This window comes from Mycteria americana, chromosome 4 (assembly GCF_035582795.1).
Source record: "Mycteria americana isolate JAX WOST 10 ecotype Jacksonville Zoo and Gardens chromosome 4, USCA_MyAme_1.0, whole genome shotgun sequence".
Lineage (NCBI taxonomy): Eukaryota > Metazoa > Chordata > Aves > Ciconiiformes > Ciconiidae > Mycteria > Mycteria americana.
Genome location: NC_134368.1, coordinates 76,674,636 through 76,694,491, shown reverse-complemented (window position 1 = coordinate 76,694,491; position 19,856 = coordinate 76,674,636). Strand labels below are relative to the sequence as shown.

At 43.5% G+C, this 19,856-nt stretch overlaps 1 protein-coding gene across 1 annotated transcript in view; it reads right to left on the bottom strand.

Moving 5' to 3' along the window:
- The window catches only part of FREM3 (FRAS1 related extracellular matrix 3), a 71,372-nt gene extending 59,456 nt beyond the window's left edge, over positions 1–11,916 (bottom strand). Inside the window, 3 exon segments of the mRNA XM_075500520.1 lie at positions 4,854–4,943; positions 6,817–9,904; positions 9,907–11,916. Coding sequence (XP_075356635.1) covers positions 4,854–4,943; positions 6,817–9,904; positions 9,907–11,916 — 5,188 coding nt within the window.
- Positions 11,917–19,856: the final 7,940 nt, after the last annotated feature.

The window sequence follows — 19,856 nt, the reverse complement described above, 5'->3', positions numbered from 1 at the left end:
AAGTCTGACCAGCAACTACATTCTGCCAGTTTAGGTGATCAAATTCAAACCAAGGATTGCTAACAAGCTGCCAGAATTGCCATATTTCAGTTTGTGTTACAAAAGGAAACAACAAAACACCATTTAATTCTGCCAAGAGATTAATTTTTCATTTGCATTAACAAGAATATCTATTCTTAAGTGAGCAGATATCATAACATTTCTAGATTTTATAAGCAAGCATGTGACTTACTGTAATATTGTATTAGAATCTGCGAGAACTGTGTAGCTCACAGAATTAGAAAAGCCTGTATTCTTGTACCTTCTTAGCTGCCAGCTTCAATCAAACCCCGAGAGGTTATTCAGAATTAAGGAGCCATACTCCCTGCCTAGAAAAACATTAACAAACTTGAAGATAAAAGGATGAGGCTCCTTATATCAGCCTCAGGGAAGCCTGGATCAGTCCCTGGATCAACTCCCTGGCTGAACAGTCCAAGTCTTTGGAAAGCAAAAGCTAAGAAAAACAGGTGGAAAAATCACATACTACCAGAGAACTGCTAGGTTTTCCTTAGGGTTTTCACCCAACCACACCTCCCCCATGCAAATTATTTGCAGTAGCACCAATCAAATACAGGTGAGAAGGCCTCCGAGTGAAATCCCAGGCCAACTAGAATTCATAGCCAAGCTAACTTGAACAGGGTCAGATTTTCACCCCGTGGACCTGAGACCATATTGGGCAAAACGCACAGAACAAATTCACACTTTAGATCATATTCTAAATTTTTCTCTCTACAAAGCTATTTTTTAGTAGCTAGAAGTACATAATAAAAGATTTTCTTTAATATTTTACGGATTGCAAATACTCTTTAGTGCATTTCAGTAGGGCTCCTTTATCCAAAGGGTAGAATTGCATTCCACACAAGGTTTGAAAGAAGCCTGAACTAGTCCCACAAAGTTCACATCAGCAAAACATTGTAGCTTTCAGTATCAGCAAGCTCTCGTTACTCTTTTGGCAGTAGTAATTGAAAACAAGGTCTAGAGGGCAGCAATGACAGGAGTGTCAAAAGGTTAAGTGTACCAAAAACCTACAAAACAAAAAAGGTGAACTCTACAGGTAAATAGAGGAGTTACTCATACAAAATATCACTGAACATAAACCAGGTGGAGAGGCATTGGACTAACCAAGTCTAACTAAGCTGATCTTTGCATGAAAATCCCCAAGGAAAAATAACAAACGCTTCCGAAATCAAATATTGTAAAGTCAAAAATAACCACCCTAGGTTTACTGCATGTCATTGCTCCATTATAAATCTTTGAACAAACTTAACATTATGCTACCTGTATACTCAGCCCAGGAATAAATCATGAAAACCAGCTGAACCTTACCTACTTTCTATTCAATTTGTACCAGCATTTGGTCTGTGAAATGAACTGCAGGCTCAAGACTAACCACTCACAATCCGGAGCTGCCAGTGTGCACCAATAATTAGTAGGGTAAAATTCTAGTACTTCTGCCAAAACTTCAGTTTAATGGCAGGAATGGGAACAGTTTCCTCAAGTTAGAGGGGTCAACTTTTCTGAAAGCTGCCAGCTAGTGCCAGCTTCTTTCTCACACATATCACTGATAAAGGTTTCCCAGCAGCTCTCTTAAACAGCAGAACAAGCAGTTATCTAGATAAAGAACCTAAAGGAATCTTTCCTACCCTCAGGTTAGACAAAATGCTATTATTCAAAAGGTATACTCTCCCATTAAAGGGTGAAACTTCTGTCTGGAAGAACCTGATTGCTTTTGTGCAAGGGAAGTGACAAGAAAGAGAAAAATGCACGCATTTTCTCCTCGCATTCGGTACACACACACACACGCACGCTTCATTGCTCAGTTTCCTTTGTACTGATGCAAAATCAAATGCTTTTAAGAGGATTTTAGAAGCTAGACCATAAAAATACAGAAAATAGCAGGCTCTTTCTTGAGTGTTGCTGAAGCAGTTGCAAACTGTACTAAAGCAGCGTACATTCTCTCCTCCTGCTGGGCCTTTAGGTATTTTTTCCTGAGTTGTACAACAGCTGTTACAGTTGTGCCTTCTTTCAGGCTCTCCCTTGGGAGGTAAATGCCCCTGAGGGAATATGTTTAATGTATTTCTAAGCACCAAAGCCAACAAAAGACTAATCCAGATAGAATTTCTTTTAAAAGCATTTCCTTGTGCTATAGTAGTAATGACAGCATTGACTTTTCAACCTTCTTTCCCACACCAAACAAGTTTTAAGTGAATTTCCAGATGTTACTCGGTCAGCACACCTTCCTGTAGTCATGTACTCTTCCTGTAGTTATGCCAGTCACATCAGTATACAACAACCTTTCAGTCAGTACATACTTTCGTTATAAGCATAGCTGCACGCATTTATTGCCACAGCTTTTCTTATTCTGTTTGTTGATATCTGGAACAGACAGATGATGAAGTAATCTAGCTGAAAGAATCACTCCATTTAGCAGAGACTGAAAGTGCTGTTAATGAAAACATCTAGTAACTGACTCCCTTTGTGTCCCTGGATGTACAAGGAATAAGAATGATTCTTCAGTCTGTTCAGTCTTGTCATTCCTTTTTCCCCATTGTTTCTCATCATTATTGTATTACCCCACTTAGTCATGCCACAAAAACTTGTATATTGATCAAGTGACAGCAAAATAAGATGTCTGTAAGAGACACAGGCAGCAGTTCACAGCACCTTCTCCTGTGTGCTAAGTGAAATTTAAGCAAAAATAGACAAAGAATGCATCTCCAATCTTTCTTAAATTAATAGGCCCATTTGATTTTAATTGCATTGGTTGCACACTACTTCAAGAAGAGCTAGAAGATAATTGGCTTGTGAAATCTAGCTTGTTTTTTCCATCCTCCTCAGCTGGCCAATGTTCAACCTTTTTCTTTCAGCATAACCAGAGGAAGCACAAACCAAAAGCCATTTTCAGCCTGTCATAGCTTTGTCTCCCAATTACTCTACTAGCTCCTAAAAGAGAAGATCTTTCCAGCTGTAAAGTTGCCAAGGATAAAAAGTGCCAGCCATGGGGAATGGGTTGGTGAATTCTTTGCTTATGAAACAGTCTTCCAGTTTCCTGAAGCCCGGTGTAACAACAGCTGAACGAAATGATTTGCTTACCCAAACCTTAAGCAGAAAGGAAATAATTTCCTTCAAGCTATGAATACTGTGCACATTCCCAGCTGCCTACTATTCCATCTTCATTTGTAAACATGAGAAACTTGTCCCTGTCAGGATCACAATGAACCGGAGGTGTGGTTGATCTAATATTGAAAATGTTTTTAATGTCCCTTAAGCTACACAATCTTTCATATATGAGGAAAGTAGCAATACCAGATGACTAGTTCCAAATGTTCAATTACTTCTTGGACAATTGAAAATAAACAAGTCGCACATTTCATTGTTTTGCTAACTGATACCCTCAGTGCACTGCCCGAAAACAGTTATGTGTTGCCCTACAGATGGGATAAAGAAAACACTGGAAGTCATATCCAAGGTGCTCGTGTTCATCTTCAAGTCATAAAATTAATGGGTTCATCTCAGCTAATCAAAATGTCTCAGCTAACCAAAGCGGGAGATAGCTCTTAATCCGTAACAGAACGCTTATTTCTCAGGTGGCTGGATTGGCTTATAACAAAAGGTGGACATAAAACTACAATGATTTATACAGCTATGAGAACAGAAACAGACTGATTATAGATAGAATGTAATAACCAGTTTTCAAGAGATCAAGATACACATTTTCTGGTTTGCAATAATTAGAATAGGAAGCCTTAGCAAACTCAAAGAAGTTACTCCTTTTCAGTGACTATCCTCATAACTATCAATGTGGATTTCTTTTTATTGAGTCTGCCAATTTTGGACAAAATATTTTAATGGTGTTTGAGACTTGTTTTGAGGCCCATTAGGAAACACTCACAAATTTAACTTTCTGTCAAATGCTGTGTTAGAATGCTATTCTAACATGTTCTATGCACTCAGGATTTCATCAAACTAGTCAGGAAGTTTACAGAGATTATTGTGAAGGCAGGTCCTTACACAGAAGTTTATTTAACTGAATTGCAAACTTATTTTACAAATCTTCCTGTCTGCCTTTAATTAAGAGGAACTTGTGTAAAATTTTGATGAATTCTCAGTGAACTTAATTCATGCAGATGATTGGGGAAAAATATTGCGGCCTACAGAAAAAAACAATCCACAAACAGAACAAAACAGATTTTAAAATAAGAGTTATCAAAGGGATACGCAAAAAAAAATGCAACATACACACATCAGTTGATATAAATAATCACTGGTCCACTGAAGCCTTTGAAACAATAACAACCTATTCAAAACAAGGATGTGCTTCTGTATAAGTAAGAGCAACATGGACTTAACCAGCCTATCTTACCATTTCGCAAGGCTCTCAGCCATTATCTAGATCAACTGAACTCTCCCTATTTAACAATGGTTAGCATTAATTTTCTCTTTTGATTCAGTAGTTGGCCATGATTCCAATACCATCAACGCTCCACCTTGCATGGTTGAATTTCTGTAACATGCATAGCTGACCATGAGGGATTGACTGTCACTGCTAACAGTCCTCCATAAAGGCCACTGAACAAACAGTATTGTGACAACAATACATCCCACTAAGAGTTCATAGCTTGCCATAGCAGTTTGCATTAATTGTGACATTATACATTAAAATGAATAAAATATCCTGATTTGTGTTCCTATGTGTCCATGGCACTTTTACATATTACTTATAAAGAAATAATAGATGACTTGTTTATTTAATGTGAACAATCTTCCAGATGGTGCAATTCTAAGATACGTGTAATTAAGCATCTTAATCTTACCATTGTCTTCAATGGAGAAATAGAAGATGTCACTGGTAGCATTATCACCTTCCTTCAGGATGTAGCTGATCCTCATTTCATCAATATCGGCTAAGAAAAGAATATGCTAAATGAATCATCATAGCATTTTACTACAGAATATTGAACATAGTTCATTCTACCTTTACTATTTGATTACTTACTAAGAAGTTGGCTAATTTGTGGATAAAACATTTCAGCAACCAAACTTGTATAATGTGGTATGGCTTCTTACACTGGTCTATACTCAGCAACACAACATAAAATTACTTATTGGCTCAAAGAACAATGGCAAAAAGACAGTGAGATATAGTTTTACCATAAATATTTATTTTTAAATACTAAAGTCACATCCTTGTTTCAGCACATTAGGAAGAATTACTTTGCTATAACTAAATTGAATCTATTGGGAGTAAAGATCTGCCCATTTTTTAAAGGTCAATTTAACTTTAATAATTTTTTTAAGCTCTTCTGTGACACACAAAACTGTTGCAGGTACATTGGGAGTGAATATAAGAATGTATTAAACAAATCACAAATAGGTCTAGAAGTCAGTAAAATTTTGATTTGATATTCCCAAAGAATGGGGAAAACCATCAGGATATTTCTATTACCCTAAAGCTGCAGGTGTATTATTCTGTGCCACATTTCATCAATATGAAGACTTCAGAGAAGTCTTCTACTTTTAATTTTATTTTAGTTAAATAAAAAACAATTTCATTTGATATAAAAATGTTTGGGATATACCTAAATGTTCTTCATACTCCATTCAGCGCTAAGCTGTTCTAGAGCTAATTCTGATCCACTAAGAGACTTACTCCCCTGGGGTCACCAGTTGCTCTTGTTCTGGCATGGCAGATTGGGGTGCTTTCTGTCAACTGAAAATGTCTGAAACGTTCTTGAAAGAATGGCAAATGATTTTTCACAACACTGTAGCTTGGCAGACGAACTGCAGACTTTTAAAAATAGTGTTACCATAATCTTAAAGCTACAACCTGTCTGGAAGTATGGAGAGAAAGACTTTCTCTCTCCCCAGATTGTTTTCTCTTACAAAAGAAAGGTAACATACCTGAGCATGTAAAAATAACAGAGACCTCTAATCCTATTATAGTGTCTAATGAGAACTTTGGTAAATGTTGTCCCCCCTGCTCATAGTCAAAGCACACTGGAGGTAGGCAAAGTCTAGCTTTCCTTGTGAAAGCTTTCAACATACTATTCCACCCAGGACAGATGAATGACAGTCCTAAACCCAGCAAACTCCCTAAAATGGGCTGGAGCACAGGGACATTTATAGAGAGTCTGGCTGCTGTCACTGTGCCCTACCATCCTCTGAGGCTCTTCCCTCTGCACAGGTTTGGTGGAGCTGACCTAAAGGAGGCCTCCCTACCTACTGAGCTTTCTCTGTGGAAAAGAATTACACAAAATGTAACCCAAACTACTGAGGCTACTGGGTGCCCCTTAGCCTTTTTTTTTTTTTTTAAATACTAGATCCAGTGATGCGCAGAAATATTAAGCACCTTTCCAAACAGTTTTCTCTGAAGATAATAGTGATTTCTGAGCCTGGGTTTAATTTCTAGGCAGGCAAACAGGTACTTCAGTCTTCAAAAATAAACTGGTGCAGGATCTGCAAATCACCATTTCAGATTTTATCCCATCTTCTTACGAACACTACCATGCTATGTAAACGGTAAGTTGTACATTTAACACACAGTAGGAAACACATTAATGCATGCACATACAACACAGAACTTTTCTATTGTGTCTTCATAGGTAAAACAAAGCTTCATATCTAAAATGCATGTATTATAATTCTGATCAATTTGCATATACTTTGTAGTTTAAATTACTTTCTAAATCCCTTGAAAGAGAGATTCAAATAATATAACACAAAATAACAGCTCATTGAGCCCAACGTTTATAAGCAAATACAACCATCAGCACCAACCTTGCATAAATGTTCTAATGCTCTCATTTCCAAGGCCAGTATTAATGATGAAGCCATGCTCTGGCCCATCTGTTATTTTGTATTTCAACAGCTTGTGCGGACTGTCGCGATCGTCTGCCTTTAGTGCCTTACTAGTGATCAGGAAGCCTAGGTGCCCAGCTGGAAGTTTTCTCAGAGCAGGGGCACCCTTGTTCACCACTAACTGTGGCACTCTGTTGTCCAGTGAACTGATCTGAATCCTCATCATCTGAGGTTGATGGATCTCCTTGCTAGTGTCAGGGAAAACATGAAAGTTTGTGTGGGTCCCATCAGTCACAGAGAAGGAGAAACTATCCTGGCTGGTTTCTGTACCATCATGTCTGTAGCTGATAAGATTCTCATTCAAGTCTTGTTTGGTGAAGCTGGTGACTGGGTAGCTGTTGTTGTACAAAATCTGGCCATGCACTGGAACCTGAGTGACCGTGAATAGGAGTAAATGGTCAGGCGTATCCCCATCTTCCACAGTCAGTTCAAAAGGGGTGATCAGCCTGGTCTCCCCTTCCTCAACAACCAGGTCACCGATAGTTACAACTGGCTTTTTATTGTCCACATCTGTAATGGAGACCCTGAAGGTACGGAAGACTGGGTTATACCCATCTGTCACTTCAAACTCAAAACTGTCCATCTTCACCTCATCCTCTGCAGTGTGAATGTAGTAAATCTTGTTGCCAGCAAGTTGGAGTTGAGTAAAGGAAACAACAGGTACTCCAGGACTGTCTGAATTCTCTAGATAGCCCCGGGTTGGGGACCGGGTGACACTGAAACGCAAATTTTCATCAGGACTGTTAATATCACTTGTGCTGAGCAGATCAGTTGTGAGTGTCACCTTTCCACCTTCCTTCAGAGTTACACCCTTGTTGATCACCTCAGGGAAGACCATATCAATGCTACCAATGGTAATATAGAAGTACCTGTCTATCAAGGCATTAATACCATCAGTAACATCAAATTTAATCAGATCATGCACTCCATGTAGGCCAGTATGAACATAGCGGATAAAACCCTGGTCTAAATCATCTTGTGTGAAGTTTGTGCCTTGTGTAATGTTGCACAGCACTTCCTCTTGTCTGTTAAGATGCTGTAAGAAGCCCTGCACAGGCGCCAAACGGATGACATAAACAAGGCTCTTGTCCTCTGAATCAATGTCTGTGGCTTTAAGGTCTTGACTAGAGATGACCTTTGACTTGCCAATCGCTACTTCCAGACCACTGTTGATTGCCATCCTGGGGGTCTCATCATCTACTAGGATCACCATAATCAGCACATTCTGCTCCACTACGTGCTGTCCATCAGTCAGCTGAATTTGGAAGCTATCTTCTTTCATCTCTGAGTCATCATGTTCATACACAATGCTGGAAGCCTCCTGGATCTCCTCCAGGGTGAAGCTGTGAACAGGCACAGTGCCTGTGGACAGCTGCTGCACAATCTGCCCATGCTTAGGAGGGATAGCAATAACAAAACGCAGTTCATCTGGAGGCATGTCTGCATCAGCTCCGTTGAGGATGGAGGTGTCAATCACCAGGCTCATCCCCTCAAGCACCATGAATTCATGCACAAACAGCTCTGGCTTTTCATCCTTGGTGGGGATGATGACAATGGGGAAGAACTGGTGAGGTGAGAAGTTAACACCATCAGAGCACTGGAAAGTGAATCTATCCTCCACAGGCTCCACCCCTTTGTGAATGCTCTGCACATAGTTGACATGGCCCAGACGAACATCTTTGATGGAAAAAGCACTAATGGCAGTACCTGCTCTAGACTTCTCGGACCCTGGGGCTGGAGAGACATTCTCCAAATATCATGAAGTGGACTGAACTGTGATAATGCACAAGATGTCATCTCTGGGAGTATCTATATCCTCCACATCCAGCTGATCCAGAGTTACAGTACTCTTCCCTCCCTCAAGGACACTGAGTGGCTCTGCCGCAACCATCACTTCAGGTGCAATGCTGTCCACAGGCAATATAGTTACAGCCACACAGACCCTTTGTACTGTGCTGGCTCCCACCACCCGTTCACTGGAGAGGTCAGAAATGGTGAGATTGAAGGAATCATACCTCTTTTTCAAGCCAATCTCTCCACTGGTGTGAGCGTAGGCTACTGCTCCGCTGATGAGGTCGTGCTGGGTAAACTTTGCGGATCGCACTCCATCCACAAGGATGTCACCCAGCTTGGGTGGATCCTGCACAATGAAGGTCAGCACCAAGTGATCTGTATCCTCATCTGTACCCTGGATAAGCGACGTAGTAATTTCAGTAGCACCATTTTCCAAGACATCAATGGCTGCAACCACCCGCCTGCGACCACCAGGGAGAGCAATACTTGGGTTTTCATCATCCACAGGCTGCACAGCAATCTTGATTGTGATTGGCACATGATGGACTCCATCACTCACTTCCAACTGATAAGAATCACTGGCAAACTCATCGCCACTGTGCTTGTAGGAGATACGCCCACCAGCAATATCATCTAGCAAGAAAGATTCCCCTTGTACCATCAGACCCTCCTCCAGATAACGTAGATGGCCATGCTCCGGAGCTTGAGTTACAGTGAAGACAATCTGGTCCGCAGATGTGTCCTCATCTGTGGCATCCAGTTGATTGCTGGTGAGAAGGAAGCTGTTTCCCTCAAGCACAGTGAAGCCTGTATTGGTGATCTGAGGTGACTGGTTGTCCACTGGCTGCAGGAATAGAGTAAAAGTACCTTGTAGAGAATTGCCAGCTGAGTCCTCTACAAGGAATGTGAACTGAACCACCCGTGGTGCGATTCCCAGCTCCTGCTGCGGGGGTCGATACGCCACCTTGTGGTGGTTGACCTGTGCTTGGGTGAAACGTGTGATGGACGTCTCGGGACTGTTGGCCAACACAATCTCTCCAGTGACTACAGAGTGGTTTTCATCTGTGTCAGTTGGGGCTGTCAGTAAAGTGTACTTCAGCTCCCTGTCATCCGTATCCAGGTCAGTGTACCGTAAGTAGTGCTTCTTAAAGACAGTCAGCTGGTATTCCTGCACTGTCATCTGCAGGCTAGTACCTGGGTACAGCGCAGGTGGGGCAGGTTGTCTACCGGTCGGACTTTGACAGTGAGCACATGCTCCCCTGACCGGTTAGGGGGGTCATTGTCATCCTGCAGCTGGAACACAACGCACCCCATCACTGGGCTGGCGCTGTGAGCTCCCATGTGCCTGAAGAACAGCCTCCCATCGAGGATGTCCTGCTGCAGCCACTCGTTCACCACCCTCTCGTACACGTGGTCATCCTCCACAAAGTGCCAAGGAGAGAAAGAGGAGTCACTCTCCAACCCTGCTCCGCTTTCTTTGCTCTCATAAGATGCTGGTTGCTCTGCCTGACGCAGCAGCAGCTCACCAAAGTGGTGGGAGTGTAATAGGGGCACTGCAGAGTCCCCAACTAGGACAAATCGGATAGAGGCATCATCAGAGTCAATATCTGTGGCACTGAGGACAAAAGGTGAGATTTGAACAGTCTGGTGCTCACTCAGCACCAGCCCCGTATTTGCATTCAGCAGCGGTGGCTCATCATCATCAAGAGCAATAGTGATGGGGTACAGAAATTCGACCTGGTGCTGCCCATCTGCCATGCAGAAAACAATGTTGTCACTGTAGCTGTGCTCACTGCCATCGTGCTGGTAAATCACCTGCCCTGCTGCTAGCTCTGCAGCAGTGAAGTACTTGCGGCTGGGCGGTACACCCAGTACCTTGAGCTTCCCGTAACGCAGACCCCGTGTGACCCAGACCGTCACCTCTTTCAGGTTGTCCTCATCACTGATCTCCAAGTTGCCAGACAGGGGCCGTGACTGGCCCTCAAAGAGCATCAGCTGTGGGCCAGCCACATGACTGAAAGTGGCCACAGGAGCCAACGTGTTCATGGGCTTTACCAGGATCATGAAAGCAAAAGGCTCTGAGGAGGCGCCGTCAGGGTCCAGCACTTCCATTTCCACCTGGAAAAGCTGCTCCTGGTCTGAGTCCATGGTAGGGGGCTGGTAGGCAATCTTCAGCTCTCTCACCTCCTGCTGCGAGAAGGCAATGAGGGGGTGACTGGGGTCATCGGTGCTGAGCAGGAAGCCTTGCTGCCGTGGGTCACTGGGCCAGACAGAGGTGAGATTGAAGATCAGGAGGTCCAGGGGGGTCTCCAGGTCCTCAGCAGCCAGCATATCCAGGGTGAGGGCTGTGCGCACAAACTGGTCCACCTCCATCATAAGCAGCGCCAGGAAGCTAGGCTTGGGCGGCGTGTTGTCGGCCCCTTCGTGGATCCGCACCAGCACCTGGAAGTACTCCTGCTGCTCCGGGCCGCCGGCAGGCAGCACGGACACCCGCACCGGGATGCAGTCCCGGCCGGGGGAGGCGGTGGCCGCCGTGTGCTGGTAGCGGATCCCCGCTTGCAGCACAGCGGAGCAGTCTCTGCTGTAGCCGGCGGGCAGCGGCCGCCCCTCGGCGTCCAGCAGCCGCCCGTAGGCGGGCAGGGGGCCGGCGCCGGCGGCCTCGGGGGGCAGCAGGGTGAGACGGCAGCGCGGGCCGGGCTCGCCCCCGGGGAAGCCCAGCACCTTGCCGTCCAGGGGGGCGCTGAGCCCCCGCAGCTTCTCCACTGGCAGGGGCAGGTTGCGGCTGAGCAGGCGCAGCTGCTGAAAGAGCACCTCCACCTCCAGCGTGAAGGGCACGACAAGGGTCCGGCGGGGCGAGTCGTAGCGGAGCTGGAGGCGCAGGCGGTACCGGCCGGGGCTGCGGGCCCCGAAGTGGGTGTAGGCGACCTGCCCGCGGGCGAAGGCGCAGGGGAAGCGCGGGGGATCCAGGGCGCCGGCGGGCTGCGGGCCCGGCCCGCTCCCCAGCACCGCCACGGCACACCTGTCCCCCGGCCGCACCCGCAGCACCAGGTCCGCCGCAGGGTCCAGCGAGACGGAGCGGCCGAGGGGGACGCGCAGCCCCCGCTTGGAGACCAGGATAGCCGAGGCGTCGGGCTCCACCGGGGGCTCCGCCGCCCCCCGCGCACTCAGGAGCCCGAGCAGCAGCAGCGTCGCCGCGGCCGGAACCCCCCGGGGCCCCCCGGCCATGGCCCAGCTGCTGCGGGGCGCCCTGCGCTCTGCGCCGCCCCCCGCCCCGCCGTGGCTCCTAAAGGGCCGGGGCGGGGGCACCGCCCCAGGGTTGGGGGGAAGAAGGGCCCTCCCCCAGCGCTGCGGGGGGGCCGGCGCCCCCGGCCGGGGCTCGGGGCCGGGAGGTGCCCGTACGCCAGGCACGGCGGCAAGGTGCGGGCCGTGGCGGCGAACAGCCCGAGCTACCCGCGTCCCGGGGCGGGCTGCCGAGCTGGAGCGGTGCGAGGGGAGCAGCAAGCCGCCCCTGCCCCCGGACCCCTGCCCGGCACAGGCACGGCCGCAGCCTCGCTCCCTCGGGCGGTGCGACAGCGAGAGGATGCAGCGAGATTAAGGGCGGAAAATAAGGAGAGGTAGATGAGGCAGGAGAGCGGGAGCGAGCAGGTCAGGAGGAGCGAGGCGGGGCTGGGGAGATGCAAGTAGAGGCAGAGGGGAGCTGGCACCTAAGGCGGCCAGGGGCAGCCGGGCAGGCTCAGCCGAGCCTCCCCGGTCAGGGACGGGGCTCGTCTCGCTGCCGGGGTAGAGGAGCCCGCACGGGCTACTGCAAGTGCCTGCCCGCCAGCAACCAGCCGGCTGAAAACCCGAAATACAAGTTTCCTCTCGAGGGGGAAGCGAATTCAGTGTGGGGAGAGCAGATGGGGAATTTCAAAGTCAACACGACCATCCCTTCGTGCTCCAGAAGGGGCTATTGATATTTCATCCTTTTGTAGAGACAGCAAAAGTTTCCTCCCCTTCATCCCTAAACCTGGCATATAGTTCATGCTATGTGCAGACAGTAAAGGAGGGGAAAGGGGAAAATCAGCAAAACCACGCTGACTTGAGGATGGTTGCTTACTGCTAAGCAATTTCTCACAGCTAGAAAAATGAAAGCAGCCTGTGCTGTTTCCACTTTGCTTGGGACCATTCCTATCCAGTTTCATTTACAGGTGCTCAGTCCTTGCTCAGGCTCTTGGCTGAAGACAGCAGGTAAAAATGCTACTGGATTTTAAAAAACAAGGTTTCTGTTGGAATTACTACTGCACTTTTTAATATTTTGGACATTTAGCCTACTATTTCATTAAAGGGACAAGTTACCTAAAGCTTCATTTATTGTTTATGTTTTTTTCAAATTCTTAAGCAAGTATCAGCAACTGACTGAATCCCACTGTGCATGAAGATTAATTGCTTACCCACTCTTAACTGCCATAAAATAGGATTGGGCTTTTCATTCTTAAGTGTTGTGCTTGTGTTCTGGTATCTTTATTAATATCAACACATATTTGAAAACAAAGCACATACGGAGACCAAGTACACTTCTCTGGTTTAGTACAAGTTTTATACAACCCTTTGCTATTGGTTTATCAATGGCTTTTTTTTTTTTAAGCATAAGGACTCTCTCATACATAAGTTTCCATGTACACTAGGCAGCAGTTCTGTACTCCATGGAAGTGTTCTCTGGAGCAAGGACTGAGCCCCTGGTGTGGTTGACATGAACAAACTTTTACTAGGACTTGTCCTTTCAGGAACCTAAATATGTCCAGCTTATTTTCCTCAAGCCAACAGGATATTTCTGGGCAAAATATAACTGGACTAATCAGTAACAAGGATGTAGATAGAAAGGGTGTTTCTGATCTTGATAGATTCAAAGCCATTATGCCAAGTTCTGTTCTTTGGTGGAACCATGTAACCAATAACCCAGGTTACCCACCGAAACCTGTGTGTACAGCTACATATATACACAAGCATGCAAAGTTCACAAAATTTGCATTTTTTCCATCCTTAATCAAATCTAGGCATTTGTTCTATAAGGATCTGTGCCAGTACACAAGGTCTGTGTAAAACTCAAAGATCTATGCCGTTTCCATCATTTCCTGGAAGGTAAGACAAATTTCCCATTAAAATAAATGGAATGAGAAATGTCTTCAATTACAATTTTTATCTCAAGAGTGTGTTGGGCAGGAAAAAATTGAGGAATTGATTTCCCATGTATTTGTGCTCAACCTGCTTCTATCTTTCAGTTTGTTGTGAGATAGTATAACTTATCTGAAATATGAATGTATACCAGAAACAAGTAGGTGATGTATTATGAAGTTATGGAAACCTGACATTAAAGTGTTGACAAAGTCAATCTAAACTGCATGCAATGGTTCTGACTGTACAAAGTCAAGAATAGATATGAGCAAGGCATAGTACAAGAATCATTTTCTCCTCTTTCTGTTTCACTGGCTTTTGAAATACTTCATCTTTCTTATGTCACTGAAGCCCAGCCCTATAAGCATGTAGACATAGGTGCTCATATTACATGTTAAAATTGGTGGAAATGCTTTCGTATATATTTGCAGAGAAGGAGTATTTGTTTTTCCAGCTCTTAGGACCTGATTCAAAGCCCTCTAAGTCCTGCAATCACCTTTCAGTTGACTTTGATGGGCTTTGGATCAATGTTAGTTATACAAGATATCTAGAATCAACTTCAAAGAACTGTTAAACAAAACCAAAGTTTTACTTGCTCAAGTAGCTTCATTGTGCCTAAATATAGCCAAGTAGCTTCCTTCCTACAATCATATTCCAGTTTAAAAAACCCCCATGGTATTCCACTATTAAAGCAAGTTATGACTAATGGTAGAGATCAGACAGTCAATAAAACATGGATGCTCGATATCAGTGAAAGATTCTAGAGGTCTTGATTTATCACCATGTTAGTCCAGTGTTACGGTAGCATAACTACAACTAAAAAATGGAAGTTGCCCATTTTTCCTCTATGTTCTACATATCTTTTATTAATACTCCTGATCCCATATTAGGCTCAAGAACATTTCTGCTCTACACTCACATAAGAGCATAAGGCATTCATAGCTAGGAGACAGTCCAAACCTTGGTGCAGCACAACATACACAGCTAGGTCCTCAAGTTCTAATTCTGAGTCATTTAAAAAAAAAAAGGGGGGGGGGGGGAGGGAGCAAAAATAGTTGCTTAGAGGGTTCATTAAGCTGGAAAAGAAAATCTTCACCTATGCCATTAAAAAACACTGTATCTTAGTTTAAGAGTTACACTGACAAATTGTGTTTAAAAAAAGTGAAGTTAAGGAACTCCTTGCAAGTGTTCCCTTCTAAATCAAAATTTTTCCTAAAAATCACACAACTATAATTTTGGATACACAAGCACTGATGCACGTTAACCTCTAATAACCAAGTAGGTTGAGCCAATCTGACAGTTCACTGTGGCAACCCTTTGATGTGTTGGGAGTTAAGATTTCAAAGCCAATTACCATGGAAATTATGACCTGCAGCCCAAAACAGTAGACAGATTTTCCACAGAACTAGACTTACAGTAATCACACCAAGATTCTTTTTCACAGTCACACAAATATACATAAAATTGCAACCAGCAAGATGTTTGAGTGAATATTTGCTACATAAGTCATGTGTGAGCGCTTTAAAAAACAGACAATACATCTTCCAAAAACTCTTTCTGATGATTAGGTTCTTTCTCACGCTTAACAGTGAGCATTATAAGCAAGTCTTAACAAGTATCAGTTATGGGTGTGGAAATACACGGAGACACAGCAATAGATAGGTATTTTTGCTTACCTTGGAATTTGTTGCCCAGTTGCATCTGAATTCACTATTGGTTGTATGGCTCCAGCTTATTCCAGTTTAAGTCTCCAGTCTTACTGTCTGGACCCTTCAGTGGTTTGGAACAGTCCTTTCCATCTAGCTTGGTTTCAAGTTTTAAAAAAAGATCTCAACAAAATATTCAGGTACTAGTGTTAGTCCATCTTTTTGTATGTCGCATCTTGAAGTGAGGTTAGAGGAAGCGTTTTCTTGGATTGATCTTGGAGACACTAGTCTGAGGGAAGGGACTCTTGAAGGTATTCAAATCTGAAAACATGAATAAATCTGAAAAAATAATCAAAGCATAAAAATAAGTAATTTATTGAATTAACCTAATGACTATAACTATTTTGCTAAGTGCATAACTACATCTGCTTTGTTTTTAATATATTTGTTTCATTTGTGAATGGCAGTATAAGATGCAGCAATGACCAAATTAGACATCTGTCCCCCACCCTGGAAGTAATTAGATCTTAATTCCATAGTAGTAGTGTCAGTCAAACACTGCTTTGCGAGGCCGAGTATACCAGTGCTACTTTCACTTAACATGCTTTTGATAACAGAAGTCAGCAAGGACTCTCTTTAAAAAAATTCTACCTTATGCAGATGAGATGCCCTGGTTTGGAAGTGTCAGGGCCCTGCCCCTCTGTTATGAGAGCTTTTGCTGTGTGATCTACTGTTCTTCTGCCCAAACACCCCTGTTTACAGGCTATGAGTAGCACACCAATCCCTGGCACTGCACAGCCAGGGTTTCTGCATGCATACTTGCATTCAGCTGCATGCTACCTTTGAATTTCATACAGGGTTTTGCCCCTCCTCCCCCCTATTAATGTAGTTCCAACACTATTCATCATGTTTCTCTTCAGGAGAAGAGAGAAACTCTATCATATAGCATTACATGATGTTAGGACATATTAAGCTATAGTGTATCATGCTAACTGGATGAATGAATGAGCATGCATGAGCATGCATGTACCTGCGCTTTCAGGCAGCAGACTTGCTGCAGTTTACAGCTCACAGGGAACCAAGAGCCTAAGAAGAAAAGAGAGTGGATCTGCAAGGTCTCATACTATGAAATATATGTACCTGTTCTGGTAAAATAAGATGTCGAAATGTTTCTGCCATACCTTCTGCAATGCTCTCTACTGGGAACAGTTGTGCCGATCAGCTGTCTGTGTGTGTATATATATGTACAAATTTGATTTCTAAAACTCAGAAGCTTTATAGGACTTCGAGGATGGCAACATTGTAGTCCTTAAAAACTCAAGAACTAGAACCAGGTTATAAACCTCATTTCCAGGCTAAGGTCTTAGGATTGCACCACTGAAATCCTTTCTTCAGTTGTCCTCTAAACCCCCTTAGAAATACTCATACAAGCTAAAAAAAAGCAGAGGGGTAACTTTTGGCATAGAAAGTATCACTGAAGACCCTTCCCTAAATTCAGAGTACATAACCATACAGCAGAGAACAAACCCTGGAAATAAATCAGCCCCTAGAATCTGGCTGTTTTGGCTGTATAGATGAACACTCACAGTCAGAAAAACATCTGCTGCAACTTCCCATATAAAGCATATACTTCTGAGGTTTTTTTTTTAAAAAAAGAGCATCTAAAAGCCCTTTTGCAGTCCCTAATAAATTTTATCCTGATTTCCACACTGGCTGAAGTCTTGTCAACACAAGGAGGAATAGCTGGGGATTCTTAGGAACTTTAGCATGAACCCAGAGCTGTGCACTTTTGCACCTTTTTGAGAGAGAGATCTGGTAGGGTCAGTATGCTAACACTACATGTCTAAGTGGAATGCCAAGAATATCCTCAGTAAGTAAAAACCTACTTACAGTAGAGAAAGGAAAAAAGATTGCAAAAAACCTAACAAAGATCAAGTTAATTTATACAGTGCTTAATTTGTATAGTTTTATGTTTCACTTCAAATAAGTAAGCATTCCACAGCTGGAGATTCAGCAGATGCTTAAAGAGTGTTTTGTTGTATCAGCATAAGGATTCCTCACTTTTTAAATAATTAGAGGAAAACAAAAGTATCCAAGAGGCTACTCAAATAGCAATAGGAATAACCTTAAGTCTAACATCTTCAACTCAAAATCAGCCTTATATTGAGGGATACTGGGACCTCCTTGCACACTTGTTCATTCTTCCCCCTCCCCCCCCCCCCATCAACAAGGATTTACTGTAATGCTTGAGATAACAGTCCTTAGGTATGTTAATCTTCAGAGGAGGCCGTTCACATTAAAGAGTCCATATCCATGAGATGTACTCTTTCTTATTTGTACTCTTGTACTCTCTACGGTTGGACTCGATGATCTTAAAGGTCTTTTCCAACCTAAACGATTCTGTGATTATTTAACCTGATGCTGCCAGTCTTGCAAGATGCAGGGACATTTGTCAAGGCCCCAAGCTTATTTCAAACAGAGAGGATGTCATGGGATCCGAAATGATCATTCATGCAACACCCCTCACCCCCGGGCAGCTGAAGTGCTGACTTACATACTTCATGTTAAAGCACAGGGCTCCTTGCATTCTGGACGAGCAGATATGATAAATGAAAGGAAACAAATGCATGAATTAGAAGCTTTTCATGTAAAATTATTTTAGGGTTAAATCACAGTATTACTATGAGGACATAGGCTATTTAAATCCATGTGTAGAGTAAGAGAGCTCGCCCTGAAGTTTATTTAAGTAAATTTATGAATGGTCAGTCTTCACTTAGAATTGAGAATCTTCCAACATCGTACAAGTGCATACGATGGCTTCATGATGTTCATATAACAATTTTGCATATTATTGTAAAAATACAACTACTAATAAAGAACTTTGTAATTATTACAAAACAGTTGCAAACATTGTGATGAAGTTTCCTAAGCAAACAGCGTATGACCAACTAAAGCTACATACAGGTTCTTCCTTCTATATTAACATTGAAAATATAAACACTAAGTAGTCCATCTATAATATTCTTTTCCTCACAGACTGGCTAGTTCTTAGTCAGATGCAATTAAAAAAAAAGCAATTTGATATTGAAAGTGATTGAATACTATTCAGTTTTTAGAAAGGTCTATTCTATTTAAACAGGGAAAAAAATGATTCTGCAACTGCAATCCTCAGGACCTCTTTAGACCCCCTCCATCTTGCAGCTGCAGAGCACAAATGAAGTCCAGGAGCTCCCTGTGGAACACTCCAATAGGCATTTCATACCATAACTCTCCCCTACGATGGAGCCAGTGGCTTCAGTGAGTCTGGCTGACAAGGCGGAACAATTGGGCAGTGACACATACAAACATCAAGGAGGCTCCCCTGTGCAGAAGGCTCCTCAACTCATGGCTTTGTTGTCCCTTTGCTAATTTGCAGTAGCATTCTGGGGTACATAGACAAGGCTTGCGAACAGTTACAGATTTTGAAAAGACCAACTTTTTACTTGCGTAATCTTAAATGTTAGTGTCAGATCCAAAGCATTCTGCCCAGACAAAATGATATTCTACCAAAAGGAGAGGGGAAACAAGTCTTTGGTATCTGGCTACAGGTCCCAGATACGCTCTTGGGCAGTTCTGCCCAGTCCCCCCCCCCAGAGACAGGTTCTGCAGAGTAAGGGAAAAGGCAGTCACCTAAAATCATGTGCTCCTGCACACACAACAGTTCTACCCTGTACAGAGAGTAGGAGCAGCATTTGCATTTAAATGCATTCCCAGACTGCCTGATTAGTACAGTGTAACAACAACAAAACCAACCCTTCCTCTTCTCTCCAAGAAAGTTAACATCTCATGGACCTCACCATAATTGCTCCAAAACACAAAGGTAGACAGCTGTATTGGGAGAGGCATATTTTTGAACCAACATGCTTTCCAAATTAATTTAACCTAGTTAGAAACCAATGAGCATATCCGGTGACTATCCATGAAAACAAGATCAGGGATAAATTCTCTAACCACATGTCATAGTCCAGAGCAGAAACAGATATTTCCTTACACCTCAATTAAGAGAAAGAAAGTAGTTAAGGATCATGACCAAAGGCTAGACACTGCTATTTCATACATTCATATTTCTATGAATATAGATGACATTCTAAAAAGTTTACAATGTCCATCTTTTAAAGCCATACTTCTATACCTATGTAGTGAGATCCCAGTGGTTATGTGCACCTTTGAAGAAGTATAGAAACAGAAAGTAGCCTTTTATTCTTCTCACTCAAGTTTAAAAAACATTTCAGTGTACACACACTCCATCTGTGTTTGATTTCTGGTAGCCGAGTAGCTTCCCAGGCATGTTTACTGAGTGCATAGCACAGGTTTCCTTCCCTCCTTCAT